Source organism: Hydra viridissima, unplaced genomic scaffold (assembly GCF_058129835.1).
Source record: "Hydra viridissima isolate aposymbiotic clone 2 unplaced genomic scaffold, HvirCarnegie_v1 scaffold_6, whole genome shotgun sequence".
Taxonomy (NCBI): domain Eukaryota; kingdom Metazoa; phylum Cnidaria; class Hydrozoa; order Anthoathecata; family Hydridae; genus Hydra; species Hydra viridissima.
This window is the reverse complement of record NW_028324305.1, coordinates 15,968,641-15,985,930: the sequence shown is the minus strand read 5'-3', so window position 1 is coordinate 15,985,930 and position 17,290 is coordinate 15,968,641. Positions and strand designations below refer to the sequence as shown.

Genomic DNA, 17,290 nt, shown 5'->3' with positions numbered 1-17,290 from the left:
GAAAAAAAGTTCGTTTAGAAAGTTCGGTGTTTTTCATCGATAAAAAGAAATTTTAGTCAGTAAAAAGACTCTTGAACTTCTTTGTGGTTTTTGTGAAAGTATGAAACAGCAATGTCGTTTGAATTTTATATCCTCGATGCTTAAAAATTGTGTTTTCAGTCAATCCAGCTAATATGTTAAAAAAAAAAAAAAAAATTCGGTTGTCGGTTTTTAAACCAGAGACATGTTCAAAGGTACTTGTCTACGGTATACCCCCCCCCCCCCATCTTACCTCGATTAAAAATAAATGTTACCTCGTTTTAAATCTTACCTGGTTTATAATAAAATATTTAAGTAAAAAACATTTAACGAATAATTTAACAATTTTTTTAGTAAAATAAATGTGATCACAAATAAACAAAAAGCTAAAAATATAAGCTAAAAATATACATGCAAATTAGATACAGTAAAAAATAAATCAAATGTGATACATAGCTCTTTTGATGGTATTAAACAAGATCTCAATCACCGATTACTTTGGCGGATTGGGACAGATATTTTGTATATGCCATAACTTTACCGAGCAAGTGTTTTTGCGGTACTTAAAATTAAACAACTTCTTTATTTTCAGCTGTATGTTAAATGCAGTAATCTTGTTATTGCCCTTACAAAAAAACCCAGCGAACTTCCAGTGAAAGTTCACTGGAAATGTAAAAGATCACTGGAAATTCACCGAGTTCGCTGGGTTTTCCGCAAATTTTACGACTTCGCTGGAAGTTCACTGGAAGTTTAACGAAAAACGTCATTTTATTTCCAGTGATCTAAAACCTTAGTGGAAATTTAGCGCTGATTTTCAATAATCGAAAACGCCGCGGGTTTCATAACTCAATATTGATATAACTTTTGCTAGCATAACTTTTTTGAAATTTGACAGATATAACATCTTGAAAATTTTTTTCCAATTTCTGTAATAAAGTAAACGTTGTTTTTTTATATCTACAGTTTCAGTTTCTATTATTTTAAGTTCTACTCAATTTCCAAAACCATAGGTATGTTGTTCAGTATGTTCATTTTTATTAAAGCGAATACATTTTCAACTTCATAATTTCACAAAAATTTATTATTATAAATTTCTTTATTGTAGATTATTGAACATAATAGATAATGATTGATTTTTAAATATATATATATATATATATATATATATATATATATATATATATATATATATATATTAGGGTGTCCCAAAAACAGCATTTTTGAAAATAATTTGTTCCCACCCCCTAAATGTGTTCTATCTAATACAAAAACACTAGGTTTAAAATTTTTTTAGGAATAAAAAATATTTTAAGGGGTCCTTATAATTACAAAAAAAAAGCTTTTCAAAAATATGTCAAATATATATATATATATATATATATATATATATATATATATATATATATATATATATATATATATATATATATGTATATATATATATATATATATATATATATATATATATATATATACATGTATATATCCGAATTATTTTAAATGTATTCTTAAAATAGAGTGCTCAATGCTCTTAAAAGAACATAGCAATAATAAATTAGTAAATATCATTTATCAAACTTATTTCATTTTACACTGTGTTTTATCAATTAAGACATCAGAAAATTTCATCAATTAAGACTCATCAGAAAATTTCATCAATTAAGACTCATCAGAAAATTTCATCAATTAAGACTCATCAGAATATATATTTTGTAAGTTTTATAATTTTCAAAAGAATATTAAATTTTCTGAATAATTATAAAATAAAATTATAAAATTTTATACCGCTTAAACACCTTCATTTAACATATATATGCATTTGATATTTATATATACATCATACACTTGATAAAAAATTTTTCATCAAATAAAAGTATAGTTTGATTTTATATACTAAAGAACTAGCTGTAAAATAAGCATCATTGTTATTTAAGCACAATTAAGTTAAGCACAATAGTTTCTCTTGTTCTCTTTCTGATGTTAATCTTGTTTAACTAAAGTTTAATTTTACCTGCTTGCCTCTTTTATTTTAGATGCCTAGAATTGGTTGCTACAAGAAATGGCAATCAGGGGAAGTAAGTATTCCAAGAACAACACGTTGGAGGATGTCAAAAGTTAACTGTGCTCAACAACAGATTGAGAGTACCTCTGATGACAATCATTCTATTGACAATGAATTTATGGATCATTTATCTGACTTAGATGAACCAAAAAATGAAACAACCAATAATGAGTTTGATGAAAATGAAAGTTCAGAGAGTCTACCTCTGTATCCTGGCTCAAAGATAAATGTCTCTAATGCATGTTTATGCATAATGACTTTTGTTTTGCGCTTTAATTTGTCCTACGAAGCCTTAGAGGCGTTGTTAACTCTCTTAACTATTTTATTGTCACACAGTGTTTTGCCTACATCTAAATATTTGTTTTTGAAGTTTTTTAAGAAGGGAAAAGAGTTATATGAAAAAGTTTTTTTTTGTGATGTTTGTGAAGTTGCTTTAAGTCTTAATAAGCAGTGTCCAAAATGTTTGAAATATTTTACATCATCCTATCTTCATAAGAAATGAAATTTTTTCATATTTTAAACATAAACAAACAGCTTAAAAATACTTGCGATAACAATTGGATACATTTAGCAGATCTTGAAGAAAATGGGCAAGCAACAATTAGACTTGTTGTTAATACTCATGGAGTTCCCGTATTTATGGCTCAGATTTACAAAATCTGAGCCATAAATATAGCCATAAGGTCAATAAAAAAAAACATTTACTTTATATTAGTGAATTTACTTTATATTTTCTTGTTAAAAATTTATGAAAATTTGTATTCATACTTAAGGTAGTTTATTATTTATATATTATATTTTTATTCTAAATATCGATATTTTTAAATAAATGTTATATTAAACTTTTTTTTTTCTTATGCTTAATTTGTCTTATTTCGCGCTTAACGGTTTTAAATATTTAAAATGTTTATGAACGTTTTAAAAAAAATATATCCTAAAAAATAAAATTCCAGCGAATTCGCTAAACTTCCATTTTTTATATATAAAAACATGAAAGTTAACTTTCATAGCTAATTAGCTATGAAAGATCACTGGAAGTTCACTAGAAAAGTTCACTGGGAGTTCACTGGGTTTTGGAACAAGATCACTGGAAGTTCGCTGGAAAAGATCACTGGAAGTTCGCTGGGTTTTGGAACAATTTTTCACTGGAAGTTCACTGGGTTTTTTTGTAAGGGTGCAATAAGCTGCGATGTACATTGCAAAGATTTTTTGGGAACGACTCATACTTGTACGTACTTATCAATAAATTACAGAACCTCTTGTTATTGCAATTAGCTGCGATGTACATTAGCACTAATAAGCTGCGATGTACAAGATTTTTTGGGAACAACTCATAAAGTAAGAAGCAATTTGTTTAACACTTAGTGAACAATTATTATTTGCTCGGAATGTCCACGTGTTGAGGCGTGTAAAACTATTTAGATCGAATCGAACCACTTGGAAGCACAAGAGAACTGTAAGGTGTTGAATTGCAGCAACAACCGCCAAGGATATGCAGAGCTCAGCACAAAAAAATGATGATGAAAAAAAGTCATTACTTGCTTTTACAACATAACTTAATAAAAAATCCATTACAAAGGTAGTTACATCGGACAAATGTAGAGAAAATCTCATTACAGCTGTCAATAGATTAATTAGTTATCCATACATACCCAAATGTCTCAGAAGAAGATATTTGAATGATTTAAAGGACACACACTTAACTGTAACGAGTGAATTATTCTTGGTAAATTTGTTGAGAATTGTAAAACTGCTTGAGCCATCTCTGGAGCAAGAAACTTTCGCCGCTTCTTCCCAGTTATAAAAAATATAATCGGATTTTAAGCAAACAATCTTAAATAAAACCGAACAATCTTAAATAATAGTGTTAGCTTCAAAATTAGTTAGCGTAAAATTGCAGCTAAAAGCCACCAAAGTTTTGTAATTTTGTGACATGTTTATAAGACTTTTAGTGAATCAACCTCATCGTTGAGATTAAATGAATAAATCCTACCCGGATGGGCATTAAGATCATTTATGTGACACTCGGAGATATATGCTAGGTTTCGTTTATTTGAAGCTCCTAAAAACATATATGTTTTAATTTATAGCATGTTGAAAACTAAGATTCTAAGCAATCAGATAGCAAGCTATGTAAATCAGAAGCTCTCTGAACATCACAAAGATCTGTTAATAGCATGCTGTTTTTGCTCCAGATGATAATTTGTTCTCCAGGTTGATACTTCTCACTTATTCTCTAATCTTCAATTGTTAAACTGGATAAAAACCTAGAATTTTTGTAGTTTTGTTGGTAACTTCTCGTAAACAGGACTCCAGTTTTTTCCAGGTCGCTGCTTCTGTACTGAATACAGCGGACATGTTTTTTAAAGCGGTTATGCACTCAATTTTTTTACTAAAGTCCTTTTTTATTTCTAAACTTAGTGTTCCTCTTTCATCCACTCTTACACAAAGAACTGAAAACTGATTGATTTTCTTCAGTAATTGCAGACAGTTCCTATAAGGTGCATCACTATTCACAATTTGTTTTACTTTTATTTATTTTTTTTAATTCTAACCTCGCGAAGTAGCAAAATTGACAAAAAAATGATTGCAAAAATACCAATAAAAAATGATTGAGGATAGTGTGGTGTGAACAATTACATGAATATTTTCTGATGCATCTGTAAAATAAATGCTCAAAATAATAACTTACTGCACTTTTTTCTAGTAATTGTCTCATTATATAATTATGCTGTTTGATTTAACAGATGGGTATTTGGCTTTTTATATATTTACTCATAAGAAAAAACATTTGTTTTTCAATATTTTGAAAGTATTTATATAAATATAATTTTTAAAAGTTACTTTTATTGCGTATAAATATTTGATAATTTATTTGTATCAAACAATAAATGTTTTTTTTGTTTTTTTTTTTGTACTGACCGCAGTTCATACTGAGGTTGGTGAACTAAACTTTTCAAAAAATCGCGTGTAGATCACCAAAGCCAAGCAATCTATGAATTCAAAATAGGACATTACTCCTGCACCTATAAATAGCCCAATTTGACCCCCAACATCTCCTAAATAAAAAAATAAAACAATTGAATATAAAAAATTAAATCTTTCATAGATGTAAATATCTTACATTTAAAAATCAACATCTACGAAAAGCTTTCATATTACGATGATGTTTCAGGAAAAAGTTTATGAAGATCTCTGAAGTTAAAAACATACCCAGCCACACCAACGTATCGTAGCTCGGCTTCTGTTCAAGTAATTCATATGACAAATCATCGTAATAAATGACAAGACGAAGCAAATTATCTCTGAAAAAAAATATAAAGTATGATTCAAAAATGTCTTCACAAATATTAAAAAAAAAAAAAACTATTCTGTTAGAGAAAATTAAGAACTTTGTCAATAAAAACCAACAAATCATTCATTAAGCAAAAAATGGTTATTAAAACAAAACTCTCAGGACCGAAATAACCCTCGATTAACAACGAATTACCATTCAATGTTAAGCTATGATCTCAATATTGGACATTATTATATCAGGTCTTTAAAGTTGACTCACCTCATAAAACGAAGCTCGTCTGTAATATTTTTTACGTTGTTCGCAATGTGCGGAAGTTTACGAAGCCGATTTGCAAGCGTAATGGCGTACTGAGCTGTAGGAAATAACGCTCGTGAAAGACTCACGCCATAAGAGTCAATTTTGCACGGCAATGGACAGTGATACAACTTTAATTTGTCGAACCTTTCTAGGATAAAGTTATTATTTCAAAATTTCATTTTACTAATTGTATTAAGTTTTGCAATCTGCAATAACAGTTATTACAAGACAAGCAACAACAAACCAATTATGAAAATTAAACAAAATCATATTTTAGACGCGAATGTTGCTTTAAATGTATAACTATACCCCATTCAGGCCACATGCATCTCACCGATTCATTTAACGAGCATATTGGAATGTCTCCTAAAAAAAAAAATGTATTTTACCAAAAGGTTTTTGAGAGACAAAAAAATTCTTTCCAATTTTTATAAAACATTTTGCATAAAATTGACCGAAATATCTATTCCATACTTTTATTTACGTGATTCTTTCGAATCCGAAGGAATCATTTTTTAAAATTGCATAAATACAGTTTAAAATAAAAAAAGATGTTTCTCACAAATAATTAGTCCAGTTGTGAATGTTAAAAAATAAACAGCATCAACTGTGAAACAAAAAATTTTTCAAAAGAAACTATCGATTATTATTCGAGGTTGAAAAAAGAAAGATTTATCAAAAATGTAGTATTAAAGTATTGTAGTAACTGTAGTATTGAGGTATTATTGAAAAAAAAACCGAAAAAAAGGAGGGGAAAAATGTTGATCTTGTTTGAGTTTCTTCTGTTTTTTATCAAAAGAAAAAGCTCTATGTTCTATGAAGTTATTGACGTCAGAATACTTTTTTGAAAAACAATCCGTGCAAACATTTTTATATGGTTTTTACTTCAAACAATTGTTCTTCCCAAAAAATAAAAAATAATTATTTTGATTAAATACCCATTAAGATAGAAAATGTTTCACACAGTTCTCTTTCTTTCCAAGTTAACATAAAATATTTTGACTAAAAATTTGAAAAACTATTTTTCATATAAATAAAAAAAAAAACTTTTATCAGCAGCAGCAGCAGCAAAAAAAAAAAAAAAAATCATTGATATCACTCCTGCTATTTTATGTAATCAAATAGTAAAATTTTTCGAGCCTGGCTGACCTGAGAAAACCCTTTGGTGGGGTAAATACGTACTATTATTCCAATAGGTCTACCTTATCACTCCACTAAAGGGTTTTCTCGGATCAGCTAGGTTAGCAAGGTTTTACTATTTTGTAGGAGTGGTATTCTTGACAAAGTCATGCTTAAGTACCCGCTCTATACCTGGCATGAAAAAGTCTTTACAATGACAAACTTTTTGAACGTAATCTGTCAGCTGCTCAAGCCAGCAGGTGTGCATTGAGTAACCGTCAAAATACTTCAACTCTTTTGAACCACATTTTGTTTTGTAAGGAGCTTCTAAATTTATAATCTGAAAAATAAAAATAAAAAAATGTGTTTCAGTTTTTATCATATTTTACTTGAGCTAATTTAACGGATGGAAGGGGTGAGGGGGTGAGGGGCAATATCAAAATTACCAGCAATATGGTAAGAACTATACTTTTTTCTCAAAATACCAAACAATTAACATTAAAGAATAAATGATTTTTAATTTCAGATTTAAAACTGAAACGAAAAGAGCTATATAAACGTTGTTTAAAACGATTGCAGATGCTCATTCTTCCTCTGACCTTCAGTTCCAATTGCCCCCTGCTTTAATAAAACCTTTAAATTGAAAACCTTGCAAAGTTAGAAAGTAAAAGTGTACCGTCTTCTTTTCTAATTGAATGTATGTGGTGAATCCAGGTGGAATTATAAGGCCGCGCATTTTTACCGGTGTCTCATCTTGTCCATGAAGGATCAAGTGAATCCCTCCGTCCATTTCATCTCTATAATATTCATAATGTTGAACATTGATGGTGAGCTTCAGGCTTCTATATATCCCTGCCCCTTTCACTTTTAAAAGAGTGTGAGGAGATTTTCCCGAATTAAATGTAAAACACCGTTCACCTTGCATCCAGTTGAACTCTGTAAAGTTCTGATGAGAACAGCTCTCTCCATCAAAGTCGCAATCGACTAACATTTCTTGTAAGTTGTGTCTTGCCCCTAAAGTAACGTTTATATATTCTTCACCTGAAATAAACTCGCTAGTCTTTGGGTTTAAGATCGCATCGTCAACTTTTGTTCCGTTCATCATACTAAATCGCATGTCATTTAGGTTACAGAACGATACTGCGGGAAAGTTTATTTGGTTGACGTATATTCTCATACGAGCAGTATTGAACGGGTAAGACAAATAGTTCATTGTGCTTTCGTAGACCTTTTGCATGGCATATGCAAATGCAGCTGACGTTATAATAAGCCATATTAACCTGCGAACGGAATGTCTTTTATCAAATATATAGGAAAGTCCGTGAAACGAAGAATTGTCGATCATATACGCTATATGCTCCTTTATTTTGTCATTTCGTAAATCTCGAGGAGATCTTTTCTTTTCTTCTTCTTCATCTACAAATTTAAAATAATACTAAAATTAACCTTTTTAAAACGCAATTTAGAGCATCAAACTTGTATATTTTTTCGCATATGTCATAGTTTGTGCGCACAAAAATATAGTATGTTTTTGTTAATTTGTAAGCAGAAATTATAAATAATATTTAAATTTAAATTTATTTAAATTTTATAAATACTATTTAAAATTTCATCATGTTATTTGTATGCACAAATCAAACTAAAAATTTAACCATGAAAAAGAAAATGCTTTATAAATAAATCATAGCTAATTTACTTAACAAATAAATCATAGCTAATTGCATAAAATGTTTAATTGTAAGAGAAAAAAGACTTAAAAAAAGAGAAAGCCTAAAAAAACATGGTGTCATCAAAAGTGTTCACTTTTTTTAAGCATTTTTCATTAAAACCTTTTTCACATCACAACTGCTGATCAACTGCTTAAATAGATATTATGGATAATTTAAAAAAATCATTTTAAGAAAAAAAAAACTTGAGTTTTCCCATCAAATTGAGGATAAAATTTAATCTATATCTCAGGATTATCTTTATTGCTATTGACAGTTTTATCATAGTTATTTTTGTCATTTTTGTTATTTTTGTTATTTTTGTTATTTTTGTCATTTTTGTTATTTTTGTTATTTTTGTCATTTTTGTTATTTTTGTTATTTTTGTTATTTTTGTCATTTTTGTTATTTTTGTTATTTTTGTTATTTTTGTTATTTTTGTTATTTTTGTTATTTTTGTTATTTTTGTTATTTTTGTTATTTTTGTTATTTTTGTCATTTTTGTTATTTTTGTTATTACAATTTTCATTATTTTTGTTATTGTTGATACTAGTACATTCAATTATTACTATTATTATTACCATTTTTGTTATTTTTAATATTTGCTCTAGTCATAATTATTGTATCATTATCATCGTCATCATAATTATTATTATTGTTATTGTTACTGTTGTTGTTGTTGTTATTGTTACTGTTGTTGTTGTTGTCGTTTTTATTACAACTATAATCTTGAAGAAAGCATACTTATTGAACAAATGAAAAGAATGAAAATAAAGAATGAGTTTATGTCTGTTTAACTGTTTTTTAAAAATATATACGGAGAACTTGTTACCACTCCAGTTAAAGTAATGCCTTTATTTTAGTTATAAAACTTGAAGGCTACAAAAGCTGACGTTAAACAAGCCACACGCTTAATCATTTATTTTCATATAAATATCGGTTATTGTCATATATCAATTATTATCGATGCTTTACAACAATCTTTATTTACAAACCTATCAAATTTATATTTAAAAAATTACGGAAAATAAGATCATTTGGTATAATTTGAGCCATTTGTATAAGTGATGTTGAAGTTTGCGGTGATGCTTTTGTAACCGTTTTAAGTTGAGGAACAAAAAATCGAACTGCAAGAATATTGCTGTTTCAAAGCAACCAGTTTATTACTCACTGATAAATAAGGTCTTTAAAACATCAGATAGAGTAATAAAATCAATAGCAACGAGCTATTCTGCAATTCCTTTTTTTTTTGTGTGTGTGTGTGTGTGTGTGTGTGTGTTACAAACATACATTGGAATGCAAAAAAAGCTGCGTTTTGCGTTTGCGTTCCGAAATAAAAACTCACACGCAAACTCAAACGCATTTGAAGCAATTTATTGCGTTTAATTACGTAAACGTAAACGCAATTTACGCAAATAACTGCGTTTACGCACGCATTTAATACGCAACTTACTCATATAAAATGCGTTTAAAAACGTAACTCAAACGCAACTTACGCGTATAAATGCGTTTACAAACGGAACTCAAACGGAACGTACGCATATATATATATATATATATATATATATATATATATATATATATATATATATATATATATATATATTCCGTATCATAAAATTTACAGTAAGAAAGATCGTGTATATATAGCATATATATGTACGATATATACTAAAGTTACTTACTTTGACTCAGTCTTCTCCCCCTTCGTTCGTTGCACCTTACAGTTTAATTTTTTCATTTCATTTTTTTTAACAATTGTTTTTATTCTCTTCTTTTGCTTTCTTATTTTTTCAAGTTTAGGATAGGGTGGGGCAAGATGTCCATAAAGTCAACATTATTAATTTACCTAGGTCTCACAAATGCGCAAGGGACTTGACTTTAAGAACATCTTGCTCCACTAAAATATACAGAAAATTAGTTGTATTATTTGTGTGATTGTAATAAAGAAATATTTGTTTTGTGGGTAATTTATTCCACAATATTCCAAGTATAAAAACTTTAAAACTCAATCAATAAAACTAGTTTATTTGCAATTAGCTGGTTTTGGATGAAGAAAAATGCCCTTTTATGTGGGGGGCAAAACGTCCTGTGATTATTTAGTGCTTAAAACTTTTAGGTAAGTTTATTTCTTTTGAAACAAAACATAAATAATTAAACTAAATATATACAGGGCGTTTTATATGTAAGAAAGATTGCTTAAAACGGGCAATTAACCACAAAAACACTATGTTATTGGTCAGCGCACGAGCACACTTTAAAAATTGCTTAAAACAAAGGAAAACTCATTTTCCGCTCACAAATTGAACACAATAATACTCAGTTGTATACGGTACTATTATTTTAACCAAAACTATTTTTAGAAAAAAGTATAGCTTAATACCTTTAACTAGCAAGCTCATTTCAATTATTATAAAAATCTGGCTATATTCACTCAATTTAAAAACATAATTCACTCATTTTAAAAGGAGCCATTATAATGAGAAATTAAATATCATTTTTAACAAATTTGATTAATAATTATTTTTTAAATTCGTTATAAAATGACCTAAATACATGTAAAACACGTAATAATTTGTTTTAAGGGATATGTCTAATGGCATTTCCTTATAGCTTAAGGAAGTTCCTATAGGCATTTCCTTATGGTATGCAGCTTATACATAAAATTATAAAAAAAAATAGTTTAGGAAACAAAACCAAGTTTTACTAAATCGTTTCATAAATATCTAATTTAATATGACACATCAATCTCGCAAGAGTAAAATCTATCATGAGGATATCATAAAGTCTAGTTCAAAAAAGCGACATGAAGAAGATATATTGCAATCACAACAGTTACAATTGCAACCTTATTTATCTCAAAGTTCGTCTGCATCTAAATTTGGAGAAGCAATTTCAAAAAGAACAAGATCTATAAATCCTACAAAAACGACGAAATCTACTATACAGACAACAAGTGCTGCGTTGACATCATTATCGGGAGAGTCTTCGAATAATACTTCAGTTTCCAATATTTCTATTCCTCCTATTCAGCAAGACCCGAGATTAAGGTTTCAGGGTTATAGTCTTTTGGCAAAATTATCTGAAGACTCGTGTAATTTGATAAAGAAAATGCAAGATTTTGGTCAAAGAAACATTTTTCCCAAAAAGAAGTTTATTGTAAATTTAACTGAACGGGTAATTAAATTACTTTTTCTTAGATTTAAAATGTTATTAAGAACAATGTAGCGTATGATTTTTATATATTTTAGGAGTATACTTCTTATCTTCATTTCACTACATCTGATACTCAAATAAATAAATCACAAAATGATGTTGAGTTTTTCTGCATATTGTGTAATCAAAAGTTTACTGCTCGTATTGGTTGAACATCCAACATTAAGAAGCATTTACAAAGAAAACATCATGACATTTTGGGTAAGTGGTTTGACTCATACGATACACTAAACAAATCAAATAAAAAGCGAAACGTGCTAGATGCCGATACTTTGAACGCTATCAAGTTCTTTATTACATCAAACTGCTCGATTAATGCATTTAATAATCCCTTTTTGAGGAAAATAGTCAAAGTTCCACTTCCTTGTGCAAAAAGTTTTAGAGAAAACTTGATACCAGAAACGATGGCAAAATTATCAAACATAATTAACGAAAAATTAGACGATGTCCTGGTTGTCACTTTATTTAGTGATATATGGACATCTCCTGAAATGTTGGACTTTATTGCAGTTGGTGCAGCATTAACGAACAGTGATTTAAAAAAAAGAAATCATCATTATTGGTATGGAACAGATGACGGGACTTCACAATGCAGAAAATATTAAATTAGGGATTGAAAAGATTATAAATACCTTTACCTTCAATAAATCAAAAATAAATGGTAATTTTTTTAAAACTTTATAGCTTTAATTACTGTAAATACAATGAATTTATAGATTACTTAAGTTATATTTATTTAATAGCTATTACATGTGATGAAGGGAGCTCATTTGTCAGACTATTTAAGCAATTATTTGAAAAGTCTCAAGAAGATAGAGTTGAAGAGACGAAAGGAGGCGATAGTGCATTTGAAAATGATCCATTGCTGAACCAAGAGGTTGCTCTTTATATTGAAGAAGCAGATAATGAGCAGCTAAAAATATGTGAAGATGAAGTCTTAAGTATTGAAATTCAAACCTCTGATGAACTTCTTGAAGTGCTATTAACTGAATCAAGGAAGCTTACTTTTACAAATGTTATTCAGTTAGCCAAAACAGCTGAGGATGTAAACATCACTTATGACTTTAACGAAGATAACGAATACGATCTTCATAGTGCTGAACTAATTAAAGATCTTGAAATTGAATTGGGAACATCGAAACTACCGCGGTTTTCTTGCGCAGCTCATAAAACAAACATCGCTGTACGAATCGCTATTAAGAAACAAAAATATATGTGTCGTTTACTTGCGACGCTTTCAAAGTACGCAAGAAGCATCAATCAATCTATAAATAGCGTTCAATACCACATAAAAAATGAAGCTAAATTAAAAACAAGCTGTGATGGAATTCGTTGGTCAGCTGCTTTCCTAATGTTACAGAGTTTTCAAAAGGCTTACAAAAGAAATGCATTTGATCCGGAAAATCAATGCCCAATCGAATTAGATAAGATTGAACTATACCTACAAATCCTTCTTCCAGCATACCAGTTCAACTTAATTGTACAAAAAAATCTTTAATCGATTGCTGATGTTTTGCCTGCATTGACTATTATGATTTCAAAATGGAGTAGAATGGAGTTACAAGGAAATGGAAAAGAATTTGCTAACTTGTTAATTTCTTCTTTTAAATTAAAGTTTGAGTACGAACTTAACTCAGGAATTTATCAAGTAGCATCACTGTTGAATATCTCAAAGCTTAAATTGTGGTTCTTTAGACCTGATTGTCAATTTATTGTTAAAGGTATTTAGTTATAAGGTTTTATTAATTAACTAAGACAAAGAAAAAGTTTTAAAATTTAGTTTAAAAAATAGTTCTTCAAAACCTAATTTATAAGTTTAACTACTTTTATATATTAATTTATTATATTAAAGTTTGTATCGCAACCTAAAATTATTTAGGAGCAGTAGAAAATCTACGAGAAGTTCTGAAATTCTTTACACCACGTAATATTTATCAAAGTGCTTTAGAATCGCAACCAGGATGTGAGCTTACACAAGCGAAAGAACGATTGAGTTCAAATGATCAGCAAACTGATTCGCTCAGCGGATTTATGCTAGATGATAACTATTACCCAGAAGCTCGGCAGCCTAATTTACAACTCTATTTACTTGAAATCGAAAAAGAAAAACTTTAATTTTTTAAGCAAATTGAAGAGAAAGGACTTGCTGTATCTGTGTATCCTTCTTATGATTTTTGGTTCAAAAATTCTAAAATGCCAATTTTACGAAATCTATTTGTCACCTTACTAAATATTCCATCATCAGCAGCTTTTATAGAGAGATATTTTAGTACTTCTGGTTTTGTATGTGAAAAGAGACGAGGCAACATGACTGCTGATCTGATTATCAGTCGCTCATTGTTAAAAGTAAACTTAAAACTTCTTGAAAGTTTAAATGATTTTTCGGACGACGATGACTCAGATAGTGAAATGTAAACTTATCATATAAAGATAATATATTTTTTGAACTTGAAAAGCACAAAAATAAAATGAATATACAATGCAATAGTTTCAATAGTAACACAACGGTTTAAATAAAAAGTTATATAATATCTTTGAATTAAAAAGTAAAAAGTAATTACTTAACTATTCGCGTTTTCTTAAAAAGACACATTTTTTTATAATAGATTAGGTAAGTCGAATTTGTGTCAAGTTTGCAAACCCATTTATTCGCGTAAGTTGCGTTTGAGTTCCGTTTGTAAACGCATTTATACGTGTAAGTTGCGTTTGAGTTACGTTTTTAAACGCATTTTATATGAGTAAGTTGCGTATTAAATGCGTGCGTAAACGCAGTTATTTGCGTAAATTGCGTTTACGTTTACGTAAGTAAACGCAATAAATTGCTTCAAATGCGTTTGAGTTTGCGTGTGAGTTTTTATTTCGGAACGCAAACGCAAAACGCAGTTTTTTTTGCGTTCCAATGTATGGTTACAAACTACGTCATCAGGAACTTCACAGACTACCGCGTAATCTGCATAAGTTGATCCAATATAACCAGCATCAAAATCAATAGTTGCGCAGTAGCAGTGATGTAAGGTTGCGTAGGGCAGATATTTGAAAAACGCATCACAACTGTTTCAATTCAATAACCTTCGTAGTTTTAAAAAGCTTATAAATCACTTGAAAAAAACCTGTAAAAAATTTGTTTTTGTTTTTGTTTTTAAACTTTTGCAAGTTGTTTTTTAGGAAATTCCTTTTGTTGATCTGTGATCAGCTTTTGGAAAAGAGACAATTGGGCTACAGGATTTGAGAATGGCAGCAGCCATAAAAAAGCACAATATTAAGTATAATAGTAATGATAATAGTAGTAATAAATAAATAATAATAGATATTAATATTATAAATAAAAAAATATATTAATTATAGTAGAAATAAATAAATAACTTTTTCAAATCACTTTTATATTGTTTACATTGATATATATATATATATATATATATATATATATATATATATATATATATATATATATATATATATATATATATATATATATATATATGACTTATGTATATTATATATATATAAAATAAGTCAACATTTTCTAAATCACTACATTTATTTATTTTAACAATTCTTAAGGACGACTGGGGTGTCACGTGGTACGAACAAATTTAGCGAGTCAACAAACTGACCAAACAATGAGATATAATCATTTAAACTTACTTTTCAGTGTTTCTTTTGATTCTTGTATCGCATCGACTGTTATTTGTGCTAATTCTTGGAAGTTAAGCATTTTTGCCATTTTGTACCTGCAATACCTTCAATATAACGGTATAAATAAAAAATTTAAACAGAATTTTTGATGAAGATCACTTAAATGTGCCTGTAAACAATCGTAATTAGCTAAAAGAACTTAGAATAAAAATCCAACGCAGTTTAACCAAAGTGGATTTAGGTTTGATAATCTTTCAAAATTAGATTTATATAAAAAAAATTATTTAAAATATTTAGAAAGATTTTGCCGACGTTCTACTTAATCATATCTTTTCATTTAAATCTTGAAAAAGCACTTCAAAAAAAAATTAATTACTTATTCCCGAGAGTTTACAATTAAATAATACTGGAAAACTTTATCAACCAAAGCAAGTCTGACGATTATAAAACTTACTGTTTGAGTCAAATCGGGGCTTTTTCCTTTAATTATGATAAATCCTTCTATCACAAAGAACGGAAAGGAACGTTTTTTATATTTACAAATTACTTTAATGAATTTAATTGAAAACAAATCTTTTTGTTGAACGACTCCTCGCGATGTTAACATTTCCCATTAATAACAATCGATTTTAATTTTATCCATCTAAAAGTATACTACAACAACAGCGTAACAATCTAAAAAGCTTGTGTTTAATTGTCATTTTTATAGAGTTTTTCTTTTCAAAATACTCGCTGAAAATGCACGCTGAACTTTTTGTGCAGTTAGCTGAAAAGGGTAGATTTTTAAGGTCTACTTTTTTGATGAAGTATACCCACCGAAGATCTGATTTAGGCGTCCGACGCAACTTATGAAATGGTTCGATAAGTTTTAACTGCAGAAATAAGAAAGTCAAGGAAACTTGCAACAATTTCGAAAAGAGAAAATATTGGTAAATTTTACTTTTAAACTGATTTTCTGTTTTGTAATTATTCGAATTCGACAGATGGCTCCAAAATTAGTTTCATTTACTACTGTGATTAACAAAATACCACTGCATAAAATATATATATTTGGATACGGGATTGGACTGGCAGTATCGAGTGTGTAATCGGAACGGGTTTTAAAGCTTCTGTTAGCTCAGATTTCTGTTTAAAAACAAGATTAATTAAATAGATAGTTTGTTAAATAGTTAAGTAGATAATGCATTATTATTTTTAGACTGAATCCAGATTTTCAAAAATTAAGTTTTGTTAGTATTACGATCAGTTTTTTCGGACAACATCGATAGAAATCGATCGATGTAAAATTGACAAAGTTCACTTTTTTGCACTTCTTTGACACGCGTTTTGCACTTCTTTGACACACGTTTTCTTTGTAAACGCTTTTGTCAGTTTATAACGCGTTGACAATGTACGAGGAGTTTTTTTTTTAAAAAAAAAAAAAAAGTAAGAAAAATCGTTCTATATAATAACTTTTAGGTAAAAAACTTACCATGTCAAAAAAAACTGTTGGATTTCAAAAAAAGGATTATTAATACAAACTTCTGTTGTTTATGATACGCCGAAAAATCTATTTATTTTGCACGTTATTTACTATGATCTTTAGATTTATAAAAGCGTTTTTAATAAACGTTTTGCTAAAAAATAAACAGTTTATTTATGTAGTACTTCACCTAAACCCTTTTATTAAAAAAAAAAAAAAAACGACATTTAACTATTTTAAACTGCGAAAGATTTATAAAGGTTTTAAACTACAAATGTTAATTTATACAACTTAAATTCTCAATAAAGGTTCCTGTTAGCATCTTGGGATTTTAATTTTACAAAGACTTGTGACAATCATTATTAGAATAACAAACTAGTTCCAATCCCTTTCATATTCAAATGCGATTTTAAAAGTAGGAAGTAACGTTAATGAAAATTGCTTTTTAAGCACAACGACGGTGAAATCAGTGTGAC

General features: G+C 28.6%; 4 protein-coding genes across 7 annotated transcripts; 3 read left to right on the top strand and 1 right to left on the bottom strand.

Moving 5' to 3' along the window:
• Positions 1–647: 647 nt before the first annotated feature.
• LOC149887255 (uncharacterized) lies at positions 648–2,775 on the top strand. Its single transcript, XM_090091122.1, has 2 exons — positions 648–1,028; positions 2,052–2,775. The coding sequence occupies exon 2, from the start codon at positions 2,052–2,054 to the stop codon at positions 2,580–2,582; it is 531 nt and encodes a 176-aa protein (XP_089947248.1). The 5' UTR covers positions 648–1,028; the 3' UTR covers positions 2,583–2,775.
• A 2,126-nt stretch (positions 2,776–4,901) lies between these two features.
• On the bottom strand, positions 4,902–16,958 carry LOC145190091 (acid-sensing ion channel 1-like). 4 transcript variants are annotated; one of them, XM_090089652.1, is made up of 8 exons: positions 16,824–16,958; positions 15,362–15,456; positions 7,471–8,210; positions 6,987–7,134; positions 5,985–6,041; positions 5,637–5,823; positions 5,294–5,385; positions 4,902–5,139 (listed from the first exon to the last, which is right to left on the bottom strand). In XM_090089652.1, the coding sequence occupies exons 2-8, from the start codon at positions 15,438–15,440 to the stop codon at positions 5,009–5,011; spliced, it is 1,434 nt and encodes a 477-aa protein (XP_089945778.1). In that variant the 5' UTR covers positions 15,441–15,456; positions 16,824–16,958; the 3' UTR covers positions 4,902–5,008. The 4 variants fall into 4 exon arrangements, 3 of the variants coding, with proteins under 3 accessions (XP_089945778.1, XP_089945777.1, XP_089945780.1); XM_090089651.1 differs by lacking the exon at positions 16,824–16,958 and adding an exon at positions 15,807–15,941; XM_090089654.1 differs by lacking the exon at positions 16,824–16,958 and adding an exon at positions 15,729–15,802.
• On the top strand, positions 9,799–11,889 carry LOC149887254 (uncharacterized). Its single transcript, XM_090089656.1, has 2 exons — positions 9,799–11,677; positions 11,752–11,889. The coding sequence occupies exons 1-2, from the start codon at positions 11,237–11,239 to the stop codon at positions 11,866–11,868; spliced, it is 558 nt and encodes a 185-aa protein (XP_089945782.1). The 5' UTR covers positions 9,799–11,236; the 3' UTR covers positions 11,869–11,889.
• Positions 12,226–13,767, top strand: LOC149887253 (uncharacterized). Its single transcript, XM_090089655.1, has 3 exons — positions 12,226–12,377; positions 12,460–13,437; positions 13,596–13,767. The coding sequence occupies exons 1-2, from the start codon at positions 12,281–12,283 to the stop codon at positions 13,212–13,214; spliced, it is 852 nt and encodes a 283-aa protein (XP_089945781.1). The 5' UTR covers positions 12,226–12,280; the 3' UTR covers positions 13,215–13,437; positions 13,596–13,767.
• Positions 16,959–17,290: the final 332 nt, after the last annotated feature.